Here is a 15,205-nt window from a genome sequence, read left to right on the forward strand (position 1 = left end):
AAAGGCCACCATAGGTACTCTGCTGCGGAAGACATTGTTTTTGTTAGTACATAGTCTTACTTTCTTGCTAGGTAGCCTCGGCACTGAGCCTGGAAGGCGATTATAACATCTGTAATCTTCAGGTCTCTCTCTTCTTCCAGGTGAGCCAGAACGCCAGTTCTGAAGAAGATTTTACTCTGACCAATCCTGTACAAGTTGGGATCGAGTTCTAGTGCTTTGATCTGGAGGAAAACAGGGATATTTTTTAACTCCAGTGTTGAGGTTTAGGGTATTAAAACTCAATTCTCATTTCTGTTCAATCTCAACAGCTTTTATATAAGAAGTATAGACCTGATTATCAACAGGATCAAAAATGCTTTCCTTACCATCAGTATACAAGCCTGCTTCCCATCCATGAATCCCTTAGGAATAGCATTTGCAGCAAGAATTTCATATCTGCCAAAAGATGTTGATGTTAGGGAGATTGACACATATCAGATTATTTTGTACAGACAAACATGTAATATACCACTATTAAACCCAGAGTTAGGACCAAGTGAGGGATTCCTACCTCTGACGGAACTCCTGGAAGACAATCCTGTTGGGGAATCCCTGCCGGCAAATACGAATACCTTCCAAGACACCATTGCAGCGCAACTGCTCCAGCACTAAATGGGCATCAAGTTTGCCAGCCTGAAAGGGGAACAGAAAGTACTCGTAGCACAGTAGAAAATTGCAGAAATGTTACTAGCTGTGTATCTATGTTTGAAGACATTCAGCTCTGAGATGTACTGGTACAGTGAGCAGCAGCTCAACATGAATAATGTACCAGGAGTCTGAAAACCGAACATTTGAAATTTACCCTTTTTTCATGATTTGGAATGATGCAGCGGACAAAGTTGGGATTGGTATTCCTTAAGGTGGTCATCAGTTTGGTCAGCTGCTCCTTATAGAGTTGCCCAACAGTACGGAACATGCCTTTCTTGGTTTTTGAAGCACTAGGGAGTGAGCTTTCGGTCATCTTGGCCATCTGGTCCAGCCCAACTATACGGTCCACTGAAATATAAAAGCAAGCATGAATGGAACTGCTTATATGAACTGTCCTCTCCTCACATTGCATCTGTCGCTGGCATTGGTAAACTGCAACTTCCCCAAGAGGTCTGATATATTTTTGATGCAGTAGAAGCGTACTAACAAAAGTACTAGAAGAACCTTCTAGGTAAACGGCCTACTTTTGTCAAGCATGAAAATGAGGATCTTTGTTAACTAGTGACAGAATGGAGCAGTTTAATATACAGAACTTATTTTATCTTTGCTCTAAAAAGAACATTCCTTCTGCAAAATAACCAGTTGGTAGGTTGGTGTCAGAACCAGGAACAACAACTCTTGACTCCCGTCTGTTGCCCAGTGGTTCTCAAAATTTAGCTAATGTCTCTCTGAGGTATTTGGTAACTCAGAGCCACCTTGCTGGTGTTTGAACGCACATTTATGTCCATACATTAAATACACTGTAGCATATGTGTTACAGATCCATATAAATTTTTTTAAACAAGTGTTTTACATGCATACAGACATTCTTCTGATTGAGTTTAGTTGAAATTGTACATCACTGGACAGAACAGTGCAGGACTGCTGGGAGAGGAGTGTGTAAGGGAAGTCATTTATAAAACCCAACAAAACCTGTGTTAAATGAGATCTACAATAACATATATTCAGCAACATTATAACAGTGTAATGAATAATTTTTATTCTGTTGCTGAATGAATACGGAAATGTTTTGATAGTTCTTAAAGCTATCTCATGATGTTTTTCATAAATGTGTCCTTAGAACACTTTATTCTTGCTTCTTAGTTCAGTCTCTTCTATGTTTATTATTTCCATACTTGTGTCCTGCCAGCAAGGAATAACTGTCAAAAAGTTCTGGTAGAAGTTTCTCCCTTTAAACCACATTACTGATTTAGAGTTGCGATTCATACCATCTTTCCAAAGATCTGCTACAAATTTGTCTGAAGACTGGTTAAGCAGAGAAGTCACATTGTCATTTAGTGGGTCCATGTTTTTTGTTAGCCAGGCAGTTGCATTGTAGGTAACCTGCCGGAAACAGTGATATGTCAAAAATCTGTCCTTGATAAAGAGATCTGGAATGTCCAAAACCACAAGGCACTGTATTAACACAAAATCATACAAATAATAATGTGAAAAGCTTTCTATGGTTGAAAGCTGAGCATTTGTTCTTATATGTACTAGCATCTGAAAAGCATTTTGCTGTTGTACCCATGGCAGGGCGTCTGCTGTGGCTTTAAAAAATCTGCTTGCTGGAAAGGAGTCCGAGTTAGTCAGCTTCACAGTAACCCTGGTGCTGGTTATTTTTGCTTTGATGTAAGCTTAGCACAACCATGAAAGTTTTGTAAATCTTACTTTATGTTATGTAATTAAAGCACTTAATGTATACATTATATAACTAAAGCCATCTTTTATCCCCACAGACTAGACTGTTTCTTTTTTACCATTTTGGGTAGCAAAGAATGAAAGTTCTCTAAGTGACAATAGCTTGATCTGTCCAGTACCTTTCCTGCGTAGTGCATTATACAGAACTCGGTTTTATCCTTGAGTTGCTTGGGCTTCTGGAATTTGGGATGGTTGCCTTGCTCTTGACATAGTTTCTCCACAAAGGATGTGTCAGTAGCTTTGGGGAACCAGCACTCTTCATCCAGCAGAGCAAGGACACCTGGAGGGTTGGTCTGTAATGTGAGCAATATCAGATCAGTATTATCACTGGCAGAGGCAATGAAAGAGTAGCACCTTCTTTATCCCTTATGTTACAAATCCTCCCAGGCAGCAAAGGATCTGGAATACCTTAACCGGCTCTCTTACTGCACTGACATATAACTGACCCTGATGCAACCTGTGTAGTATCCCACCTACAGAGATACATTCTTACTGGTCTTTCAATCAGCTCAATGCAAGGTTGCAGGTCAAGCCCAAAATCAATGAAATTCCATTCGATGCCCTCTCGCTGGTATTCTTCTTGCTCCAATATAAACATTGTGTGGTTGAAGAGCTGCTGAAGTTTCTCATTAGTGTAATTGATGCACAGCTGCTCAAAGGAATTGATCTGTGAAGAGGGAAAAAAGTGAATTCCTAATGTTAGAAAGAGACAAGATAAATTTGCTGTCTGCTGTTTTTTTCTACATACTACAATAATTCAAGTACAAGGATCTATATTTTCCTAATGTCTTGGAAATTTACAGTAAGTTCTCAAGTGGTAAATCTTTGTACTGGGACCCGTCCATAAGACGCAGACCCTGGCTCTATGCGCTGAGTGCTGCAGAAGCCCAGCAGGAGGATGCTGCTGGCCCCCAGCCCTTCGTGCCCAAGGGAAAGACAAGCAGCCAGGTGTAGCAGGCCTGTAAGTCATGTTGGCCACAGGCTGCTAACCAGCTTGAAAGAAGCAAATTGGTTTTGGGACTCTGAACTTAGATTTTTGTTATCTTATACCCAAACCACTGCGTGACAATAAGGAGTTTAGTCAGCTTGTGTCCCACAGCGCATACCTCAAAAATCTCAAATCCAGCAATGTCAAGGATCCCCAAGAAGGAAGCGCCTTGTCTTTTTGTTTTATCGAGAGCTTTGTTTACACGAGCTAGAATCCAACGGAAAAGACGTTCAAATTGTGCCTTGGCCAAAGCCTCTATGGCAAAGTCCGCCTGAAAAAAAAAGAAGAGCAAACTGCAAGTGAAAGAAGAAACCCAGTTAGCTGCTAATTTCTGTGGAGATGAGACAGAAAACTGATACTTCCTTTCAGACAAGATGTAAGAAAAAAAGGAGAAATTAGAATAGTTTCAGGAGAGCTGAGCAGACTGCAAGTAGGTATACCTGCTCTTTGGTCTGAGCTTTCTGAACAACATCTCGTCCTACTTTGATCCTTGGAGTTAGAATAGATCTTGTGAAATCTGTCACGTTAATCCCCATCAGGTGACACACTTTTTGTGCAGCTAGGATAAAAGAGTATTGTTTTATTTCAGATTGAATTTTTTCTTAGCAGGTCAGTAAGTGTGAATACAAGCAGCTCTGCAAGTATGTGACGTTATTTATCTTCCTTAAAAGCTCCTCTGTTGTACGTACAAGAGATGCCACTTGCTATAGAAGTATTATTCATGATCCAAGCAGCAAAATCATGGTTCATCAATTTATGGATTCAAGATTACCAGAAAAGGTAATGATAATTGAGCTGATTTTAAGTATAGGATCTCTTTTAAAGCCTGTGAAGTATGTATGTAATAACAATTAAATAAAAAATACTGATAGGAGTGCTCACTCAGCTGCTATTTTATTATTTTTTTAATGTTAACTGATCTTTTTAAAGTGGTAAATCATACCAGTATTGTCTGGCATAGAAGCTTGATCGGTGTTTCTCTCCTTCTTGAAGACAATATTACCCAACTGTAGGACAGATGAAACAACTCTCAGTATAGCTGCAAGAGAAACAGATAATATAAATGAGAACCAGAACAGACACATTTTGAAATGTGCCATCTATTGTCTGTGAAAACAAAGATTCATTCTATTGCCTATGGTAGTCTGAACCTCTATGGGAAGAGCTAGGTTTGTTTTAAAAGACCGTGCCATAAACTGCAGCAGTCTGAGAGCTGACTGAGCAACTATCTCAACAATCTGTACGGTGGAGTGAACAGGCCAGTCTGGGAATACCAGCACCTCCAAGCTAAGTTGTGCTGGCTCCCCAGGTCTCAGGAATTCATCTCCCACTCACAGTGGCCTGTACCGTCTTCCTTATTCAGTCACTTGACAATCTATAGTTCTGTCTTCAAAATAAATTTTAAAAATCTATGAATTACCAGCAGCTTCAAAAATGTGGCACTTCTGAAGCTCCAGTTATGCAGGAACATGTGGCTATTTAGTTGTGCCACTGAAACCAAATGTATACAAATCTTTGAAGGATTAGTTTCCAAGTACAGAAAAGTAATTGGTTGATGTTTGATTACTGACATGTATAAATGTGATGTCAGCTAACTTCAGGTAGTAAAGTCTACTGAGATTTTATGAATCTAGGGGGTTCTATTTGTTTATTTGGTAAACTGGAATACTGTCCTAATGGGCTTATATTTTAGAACATGAAATCAAAGGACTTCAGACAGTAACAGAATGACTCCTGTTGTTGTAATAGAGAATGCTTCTGTCAACACCAACACGCATGTCCTGGCAAGACAACGAACCAGTCTTCATCAGTAACATCATCTGAATTTACCGAGGCACCAAGGCTGGGATTTGCAATACTGTCCTGCAAGGCAAGGCATTTTTTTCTCACCATCCGTCAGTCACTGCTGCAGGGACGGGATGTGACAGATCTCTGTTCCTTGCTGCCACAGCTGGTCCAAGACTCAAGTGATGGGGTGACCCTGTTTGTGCCACCAGGTGTCACGGGGCATGGCAGTGTGCATCCATGGGCAATACACACTGGCATGCATCAGCTGAAGCCCTGCTTGCTCCCAGGAACAGTGAGAGGTAAAAGCTACACAGAGATGTCTCTGGCAGGCCCATGTTCTCAAGATAGTTTAGTTGTTTCACGCTCTTTGTTTTTATTTGTCTTTTTTCTGAGTCAGTGAATACAAATATGAGCTATTTAAGCCTGTTTAATTTCTTCCAAAATTAGAATATTTTGCAACTTTTTCATGCTAGTTGTTGGAAAGTTCTGAAAAAGTGGCTTCAAATGGTTGTTACTGTTGTTAGAGCTGACTTGAATTCAGTAGTCTGTTTTGGGTACATATGGAGTTCTTGTGAGAAATCTTCCCTTTCACACAAACCACCTTTCGAAACCCTATGTGCTATAGTACTTTTGCATGCTGACAACCCCACTGATGCTGTGGAATTCAAATGAGTCAGGAGTGCATCTCACGTTCCTCTTACAAGCAGGCCTCCAGAATTTATAAGACTTATAAGAAAAAGCCTTGCACCTCTTTATTCAGATGGACAGCAAAATATTGTGACAATTATTTTCTTTGTTCCATGTTTAAATTACTGGGTAGACCTGCCCTGTGCATTACCAGTTGTTCTGTTCATCACAGAGATAATTTCTTTTTGATGATATGAACTCTCTTTTCCAATATAGGTGGTGATTTTTCAATATTTCTTCACTGCGCTTCCAGCAAGTGCTGCCAGTTTAAACCTTTGAGGTGGTTTGCAAGGAGTTTTCATTATTGGCTTCAGCTGCTCCCACCGGTACCCACTGGAGCAATGGGAGAAGGTAGGCCACTGTAGTAATTATTTAATTAGAACTTTTCTAACAGCAACCTAAAATGGTTAGATGGTAATTACATCTCTTTGCAAGGCAAGAACTGTCACCCTAATACAAGACTTCCTGAAGCATCACCCTGTTTGACACAAGGGTGGCAATGATTCCAAGGAGGCTGGTAGTGTTTTGTGTTGTGGATCTACAACAGCAGTTTCAGTGTCTTCACTGCCAGTGTATTCTCGGCCCCTGCTATCCTCCCCTCAGATCCCTGCTGCTGGTTTATGTTGTCCTCAGGCACTGTACCGCTACCAGTTCAGTTGCTTGTTATTACTGGCTCTGACGATGCTTGTGTGACATGACCTTCATCCTGTGTTTAGATCCTGCCTTGATCTTGTGTCTCTCCTGGTCACATAGAACTGAGTTCCCATATGATTCCCAACGTGAAGCAGAAACAAACCTGTGCCTGAGAAGTTTTACTTTATAAATAGAGAACCTTAATTCACTTTCCATGAGACATCTATGGTTTAATTAATCTAATACCTCCTGAGGAGGAGGGAAGTCTATGGGCACTAATTCACAGTGCACTTAGAAACAGTAGCTAGGTAACGGTTGGTAATAGTTTTACACAGAGGATATAAGAGGCAACCAGGTTAAGTAACATAGGTACATTTGGAATCCTCCAGTTGGTAGTTCATACAAGATCACACTTCTCCAGAGAAACACAGACGTAAAATCTGAATAATCTTAGTTTTCTTATGAACGTAGAATCTTACTTCATGTGCGTGTTTTGCAAAGCGATTATTCTGGACAGAATTAACCCCCGTACATTTGCATCTCTCTATAGCATCACTTGCAGATGTATACCTGGAATACAATCTTGCTAACACTTCTCACCTGTCTGTTCCTCCTCAGTAAAGCCCATAATTGTCATAGCTTCCAAGGTCTCCTGGAACATCTCATCGTCTTGTTGAGCAGGAATAGGCACATGGCCATTGGATAGAAAGGTATAATTGCCAAAGCCTTCCAGCAAGAGGTCATCTAAAAAGCAAGGAAGAAAAGCTTTACTTAAGTGTGTCAACTTAATGTTCTTGGTTCATAAGTTTTCCTGGTGAACAACAGGAAAAAAACCCCAGTGTTTTCACCATGGGAAGACTCTGCTTTTAGGAGTTTAGGGTTTTGTGGTGCACAAATATTTTCAGAATAACTCTTCATTTAGCAAGCTTGATTGTTTCCAGTTTTCATTAGTAACTGGGGATATCTCTGCTCCACAGTGGAATTTTGCACCCTATGGACTCAAACTGAGCCATTCTGCCCAAATGTCTTTTATTTTATGCCATGTGTAACCTACTCAGAATTACACCTCTCCCTGTGGGGATTTATATCAGGTAATAAGAATGGTACCAGGTAGCAACCATAGTGGGCCAGACTGAAAGGCTCTTCAGCTCCATGCTGTGGCAAACAAAAAATTCTTAGGTAAGGAGCGTAAAAAATAGGGAAAATACAGTTATCCATTACTTTGTATGTTCTTTGGCAACCAGTGATTATGACATCTTTCCCAAAATCACTGGAACTGTGATATTCCTATACATATAATATCTTATCCTTCTTCTCGGATCCACTTACACTTTTCACCTTCTGAACATTCTGAAGCTATGGTTTTCACAGTGTAATAATGTGCTATCGGAAAAACATTATCTTAATTTATTTTAAAACCACAAACCAGTATTTTTATGGGGAACCCCAGTCTCCTGTGTAAGAAAATAATTAATAGCTCTTCCCTAATCATCTTCTCAATATCATTCAAGATGGGATCTGAATGGGTTTACATTTCCTGTGAGTTGAAACGTCCTGTAAACTACAGGCAACCTGGCTTAAACAGGTTAATGTGAATTGAAGCTTTCTTATAATTCACTTGAGAGAGTTATTTTCTATTGCTAACAAGCTGTTTGTTTATAGAAAGGATTGAATAAAATACAATTAAAGAAGTTAAGATAAATTACCATAAATAGCCATTGCTCAGACTTTTCAATGAGATTTAAGAATTATTAGCAAGTAACTTACTTCTCATTTGCTCGGAAGCTCCAGCAATCAAATAGTAAAAGATATGAAATGTTCGCTCATCTTTAGCCTGACGAATAGCACGGGATTTTTCAAGCAAATCTGTTTGTCAAGTGTGTTAAAAAAAATCAGTAACATATTTCAGTCCTTCCTTAATTGTGCCATCAGCCTCAGTAGCATCAATAGCATTGCTGAAATATTTGCCACAAGCTTGTCTAACATGAACATGCATCCAATTCTGTGTTCTGGTATTGCTATAACTCTCACCGCAATGATTAGATCATTTTCCTACCTCCTATTGTATGGTAAATGCTGGTAATCATGGTAATAAGTACCACAATAGACATAAATGCTTCTAAAACCAGATATATAAGAATAGTAGTCACAATATGATTCACACCACTGTTAAAATGAAGTACCAATACGATTCTTTCAACATAAGGTGGGGCTGCTAGAAAAAAAAGCTCTTGAAGCCAGCATTGTAAGTATAAAAGCAACTTTATTTATGGTCTGGTTTTGTGACTATAAACTACTAAAAATGAAGTGGGCAATAGTGTAAGTATTTCAACACCAGTCAGTGATTCACTCTTGAAAAGCTGTAGTTAAGACCAAAAAAATTAAACCCTTATTTTTGCTAAAGATTGCTTGTCAAAGTAAGAGCAGAAAGATGAACTGTTTGCTGTTTGATGCTACACCCTGTAGTTAAGGTCCTTCTTTATAGCTGCATCTTTATTTCTTATGTATTGGAGCAAACAGCTCCTTTTCTATGCAAAGATGAGCCATGCAGCACTGAGGAATCTAGCTACATACCAATTTGTTCATTAAAACACGCTACCTCTTAAACATAACCAAGGGAAGAGGCAACAGTACTTGGCAAGCAAAGCCAGGCTAAGATGAATTTATCTGAAATGGCTGTATTTTTCTTGAAAAAATACGTTGAGGTTATTGATACAGAGCTCACTGCTCTGGGTGTGCCATTTGAGACAGCAGGACAGTATTTAATGTCCAGAGCAGTCAAGTCCTTTGGACGTTTCTAGCACTTGATGCTATCTGGGGCATCAGCACTGGCAAAATATTTGCTTCCCTTCAGTTGACTGACAGTTTCCATAACATGTTATTTCTGACCATGGCAGTTTAACAAAATGTGCAGACATCAAGTCAGGTTCAGGATAAATTGTCCCTGGGTATGACAAAGGGAAAGGATCTGTAAGGGCTCTGAGACAGCTCTTCCGACTGCACCACGTTCTTTGGCTTTTCCTGTGTCTTCTGTTCTTATTAATACGAAGTCTTCAGAGGGGTGGAAGGGGAAGGTATATTACTTTTATTAAAATGATGCTTTGATCCTCCAGACATTAACTAGAAAGCTGCCATACTAGATACTGCATAGACATCTACCTTAACGGGTTACTCTCAGTGCTTTATCTTGGAACGCCTCTGTCCCAGTACAACATATATGGCCTTTGCTATACCTAAACAGCAGGGCACGTACAGCTTGATCAAGCTTGATCATTCAGTCTGCAAGGCTCAGAACCCTTCCCTTACAGAAGCCCGGGTGCACAGGGCTGAGGGTGAGATCATACTGAGCATCTGGTCTTCATCCCAGCACGCAGCCAGGACCAGGACAAAGTGCCAAAGCTGGACTTGAAAACTGGGAAGCACTCTCCAGATTCCTGGGCAAACTAGTGATAATACCGAGCATTCGGTGTTTTTTCAAAGTGCCTGTCACAGCACCAGTAAGAAACAGTAAAATGTGAAAACGTTTTATGCAGCTGGAAATGTAGCCCACAGGGAACCAGAGTGACCCATGCAGGATCACATTGATACAAAACAAAACGACCACATAGCTCTCAAGATCACATGCAATCTCCACCACAGAACAATCTTTTCCCTTAAAGTGCCCTGCTGTTGCCTTAGGTACGATGCCTCCACTTTCTGCAGCTGTATATTGGGGAATAGCACACTTTCCTATAGCTGAGAAAACAGACCCAAAAATGTAAACATGAGAGTAAGACGAACTGAGACGCTGATATCAGCATAAATGGAGCTACTTCCCTCCATCTTTGTTTATACCAGCCTCAGCAATATTTGCCTTTCTTAGACATGCAGTGGAGCTTGTTTATCCTACTTCCTTCTGCTCCCCCTGCTCAGCTCCCAGTGCAGCTCACTGAAAAGGATACAAGTCTCTATGTTTGCTCCGACAATGTAGCCTGTCACATCAAAGTTGATGCGGATGAATTTGCCCTGTAAATGAAAAGAAGATCTAGATTTAACTGTTCTTTCAGGTTAGGCCAGATTTCCCAGGATTAGTATTTAGCCTGTTTAATAAGACGTGTGCATCCTCTTAAGAATAACATGCTTGATGCCCTCCTGCCGGGACAACCCATGGAAAAGCCTGCAGGGAAGTGAACTTCTCTGATATTCCCTGTGCAGAGATTTGCTCCCACATTTGTTCAGGCACTTAGAGGTAAAGGAATCCTCCCTACTGGACCAGGCTTTGGAAGCTGGGGATATGACAACATCTATTTTTTACTTTGATTTCCATAAGGTCAATAAGGGAATAGTGTTGGATCTGCATAATTCCCACTGCTAAGGTTCATCTGCATAGATCTCTGAATTTTGCAGGGAGAGAACAGAGGTGGGAGGGGAGGGTCTGCAGGGAAGACAAGCATCTGCCAGCACCCCTAGAAAAAAGCATCATCAAATAGTGACAGCCCTCAGCTCACATCATTCTAACTTGAATCTGTATAACTGTTTTATCTTTTTCTCCTGTAAGTTTTTAATTTAATACATTAACCACTTATGCTAAGTGACAATCCCACCTTATGAGATATATGCTCAACAGTGGTGCAAGGAACAAGAAAGTACAGATTTTGTTTGCAAATATTCTGAAGGTGGCTATATCCTGGACCAGGAATTGACTCTGGAAGGTCACACATAGACTGCTAAATTGTGAGATGACAATGGTACTGTCAAGTTGGAGCTTGATCTTTAATCTTCTATAAGGCAAAATTCCTATTTCAGAGAGGAGTTCTGAAATGTTTTTAAGGGATTAGTTTTATGATACTCTTTAAAGTGAAGCACTCATGAGGGCCACTGTCTGTACATTGTGTTTTAAAAGATGTTATACCTCCCCCCCCACACAGACCAAACTGGATTTCTCCTACTTACAAATCTGGAGGAGTTGTCATTCTTCACAGTTTTGGCATTTCCAAAAGCTTCAAGAATAGGGTTTGCCTGTAGAAGCTGTTTTTCCAGCTCACCCTAAAATTAATTCAGAAGCAGTTAACCCTAAACTTCATAATTACTTAATTAAAGCCAACACATGTACACTGGAGAAAAATGTGAAAGATAATTTAAGCGTCTAACTTTTTTTTTTTCTGAATACTGCATGTCATGTGGATTTGTTTTAATTCTCTGTTAATCTGTGTTTATATATTTGTGCATTGACTGCTGTGCTGTATACATGACCCTTTTCCAGCCCTGTTGCCTGTGACAGATCAAAGTCTATTAATCTGTCCAGCATCATAACTGGCCTTTCTTTTAAAAAAAGGGTCAATGTCAAATAATTTTTTTCTCAGTTTAATATCATTTTTGGAAAGGATATTCTTAAAAAAACCTCTAGCATGTCTTTTTCAAGTTAGTTTATTGAGATCCTTTGCTAGCAAATGACGACGTAATTAGAATAACTTGCCAAGAATCATTTTAATGTAATGCAGCACAAAGCTACAAAGCAGATTTCATCAAGTCTATTAATAATGATCCATGCAAGGCTAAAGGTTAAATACGGAAATGCATTGATTTGTTTCAAACTAGGATAATGGATTCTCATGCAAACACACAAACTTTGTATTATATTGTTAATTGTGATTGGTAATGCTAATGAAACAAATCATGCAATGAAATAAGCATGCATTTAATACTTCTATTTCTAAACAAAAGAATGAAGTTGAAAATCCTTTGCTTATGAATACAGCTTTTCTGAACTTTTCATTCAGCTCTGTCCTATGAAGTCACTCAGTTTCACATTTGCTTCTTGTCATCCTGTTGTTTGAGTACAGCTCTGCAGTAACATGCATTATTTCAAATAACTCACCCTGAAATGGAAAAAGTCCTTGGTAGAGAACGTGATGTCATTTGAATCATTTTAATTAGAAAATAAGGCAATATTTAGGTTGAATCTAGGGAAAATAATTTGGAAAATGAAAGTACTTCCCAATTAGTGTGTAAAACTGATAACCTTTTTTAAAATGCTGTTCCTGAATGTTTTGTAACTTCTGTGGCAATGATGAGACCTGCCTCAAAAATATCGTTAAAAAGGAACAGTTTGTTAACAAATGGCTAAAATAATCTGCATGGTCACGAGACAGGAGAACGAATACTTTCCTGACAGCACAGATCTTTTGAGAGGTAAGGCATGTATCAAGACTGCGCTTCGAAAAAAAGAAAATAAAAACCCCACCAAAAATCTCCCAAAACTTACTACCTAAGAGTTGGAGGAACAGGGAAAGGAGATTTCCAAACAGGCTAATACAGGAGTCCTGGAATAAGTGATGAATTCCTGAAAGTACCTTAAGTTTCTCTGTACTGAGCAACTCTTCCCAATTACACTCTGTAGACTTCAAAACTCCACTCTAAGTGTCGGGCGTTGCTGAAGTTGGATGGTGACGTCTGAGATAGAGCCTTGTCTGCTATACTGAAGCAGATACCACCTGCTTCTAGTGAGAACTGAGCTATGCCATAAACTTGGGATAGAAAACTGTGCCTCCAAATTAGCTGCACTGTATGCATCTCTAAGTCCACTGAGCCCCGCAGCTGCCTATGCCAACAACGAATGAGTTTTTTTGCAGAGAGCTTGTCAAATGGAGTACTAAATTAACTAAGGGGCAACACACTTTGTCATAGCCAAAGTCTGAGAGGCAGCAGTCAGAATGGGGGAAAAAAAAAGACCCCATTAAGAAAAATAATCCCATTTGCCTGGTACAGAAACAGAAAGAATATGCCAGCAAACCTCCTCTATTCCCAAAGCATTGGTGTGCTGGTGCCACAGTACAGGGGGGTCATGAGGTCCTGTAAGAAACTGCTGTAACACACCTGCAGACACACGCTGCGGTGGAAATGGCTCTGTTACACATCATAGCAGCAAGCTAAGAACATGCTAACTTTTGTGGACGTGAACAATTCGCAACATTTACATGAAAATGCAAAATTGAAAGCAGTATCAAATGAAAAGCATGCAGCTAAAGGGATCGATCAAACACTGTGAGGTTTAGAAATTATTTCACAACAGTCCTAAAAAGTTCAACCTGAAGCACGGGAAGCGTTTGGGTATTTTCATTCAGAAATCACATTGCTCAATTTCAGGCTGAGTGGCTCTTTCAGGATCGTGGGAAATTTCATTCAAACTATGGCAACTTGAACACACACATAGAGAAGAGAGTGATATTTGAAAGATGGCCCTGCCTGTGTCAGACCTCATTCTTTACCATGGAGCCTGACACAGTTAGGGTTGATTTGTGAGAGCATTTGGCGCTATTGTTGCTTTTTATCATATCATACAACATATTTCAACAAAATCTCTCTTAAATTTTCGAGGTGCAACAATAGCATGCAGATCTACACTCAGTGCCTTAAACACACATCAAACAGTCTAAGTTACTCACGTAAGAAAAAGATGGACCTTGCTGTATTGAATAACATGGTATAAAACAAGTGTCAGTATCATTTCCATTACAGACATTTTTACTGTTTTTCCTGTATTAAAATAACCAACACACAGTTTCCATGCAAATAAACCAGGGATACAAATACAAACGATCTATTGCAGACATACCAAGAGTACAAATAGCTTTAACATATATAGAGCATCTTAACTGAAGAAAAAAAACAAACCCTGAAGCAAAAGGATGGGATTTGGATCCAGTCCCAGGTTAGTCTCCCAGGACCAGGCAAGGACAGATATTTTTATGGTAAATCCACAGTTCTACTCCTGTGCAACTGAGGCATTTTGCTATTCATTATTTTTTAATGACTGCGATTGTAGCGTCAGTAGTCTCAGTCACCGGATTACTATTTGTCAGCACGTTATAGTACAACTTAGACTTTCTCTCAGCTCCTATCTGGTGGAATTTGCCTTCAGGTCTGTCTTGGGGCCAATTTGATCCTGAGCCTCATGCAGTTTCCCAGAGGAGTCAGCAGCGACTGCAGTTACATGCCTGTTCGGGATGGCCTTGAAACCACAAGTTCATTTCCCCTAGCCACTGAGCAGGGACCCAGTAGGAAGAAATAAGTTTTTTGGATAAACATTCAACAAAGGAAAATGATGCCTTTAGTCTTGGACCATTTCCACTACATTTAATCACAGATTTCTAGAAAAATACTACCCTAAGGGACATCTACTCCCTTCCCTGCCCCAAAGCAGAATCTGCTGTACATAAACAACAATTATTTATGGTGGAAGAGGCCAGGCTGCACAGCGTGTGCTCTGGAGTCCTCTATCCATCAGCATACAGGGTAGGCAAGGGCAGCTGCAAGACCCAGCATAGGTGTGGTCATAAGATTTTTATTTCCCACTGCACTACTAATTACTTATTTTGGGCCCAGTCTTGCATTTGGGATGCGCTGAAATGTCTTCCTGAATTAAGCCTGTTTTGTCATGAAAGTGAATTGCTGCACGTTTTGGTTTTTTTTTTTTTTTTTTGGCAGAAGTTTGAGCAACATTCAAAAGGCTGGAAATTATGTGGGACCTGGAGTTGTGTCATTGGAAACAGCAAAGATAGTTGAGAGTCTCAGCTGCACTAATGATCACCAGGAACTGGGCAGATACAAGCTCATATTATGGTTCAGAGCAAGAAAACTAACTTTAGTCACTAAGGTAAGACTATTACAATTTTTGAAAGAACAAAGTACTTTAAAAAAAGT

General features: G+C 39.8%; 1 protein-coding gene across 4 annotated transcripts in view; it reads right to left on the minus strand.

Moving 5' to 3' along the window:
• The window catches only part of MYH11 (myosin heavy chain 11), a 61,734-nt gene that overhangs the window by 18,070 nt on the left and 28,459 nt on the right, over positions 1-15,205 (minus strand). For 3 of the 4 annotated variants that reach the window (XM_056338219.1, XM_056338216.1, XM_056338221.1), the window contains exons 6-20: positions 13,948-13,968; positions 11,456-11,548; positions 10,465-10,528; positions 8,291-8,389; positions 7,124-7,267; positions 4,359-4,454; positions 3,856-3,974; positions 3,534-3,686; positions 2,921-3,094; positions 2,547-2,720; positions 1,956-2,070; positions 842-1,035; positions 551-672; positions 366-435; positions 61-221 (exon numbers count right to left, since the gene is read on the minus strand). In XM_056338219.1, coding sequence (XP_056194194.1) covers positions 61-221; positions 366-435; positions 551-672; positions 842-1,035; positions 1,956-2,070; positions 2,547-2,720; positions 2,921-3,094; positions 3,534-3,686; positions 3,856-3,974; positions 4,359-4,454; positions 7,124-7,267; positions 8,291-8,389; positions 10,465-10,528; positions 11,456-11,548; positions 13,948-13,968 — 1,799 coding nt within the window. The remainder of the gene's footprint in view (positions 1-60; positions 222-365; positions 436-550; positions 673-841; positions 1,036-1,955; positions 2,071-2,546; positions 2,721-2,920; positions 3,095-3,533; positions 3,687-3,855; positions 3,975-4,358; positions 4,455-7,123; positions 7,268-8,290; positions 8,390-10,464; positions 10,529-11,455; positions 11,549-13,947; positions 13,969-15,205) is intronic. The other variant, XM_056338220.1, reaches the window with a different exon arrangement.

Source organism: Falco biarmicus, chromosome 4 (genome assembly GCF_023638135.1).
Source record: "Falco biarmicus isolate bFalBia1 chromosome 4, bFalBia1.pri, whole genome shotgun sequence".
NCBI classification, from domain to species: Eukaryota; Metazoa; Chordata; class Aves; order Falconiformes; family Falconidae; genus Falco; species Falco biarmicus.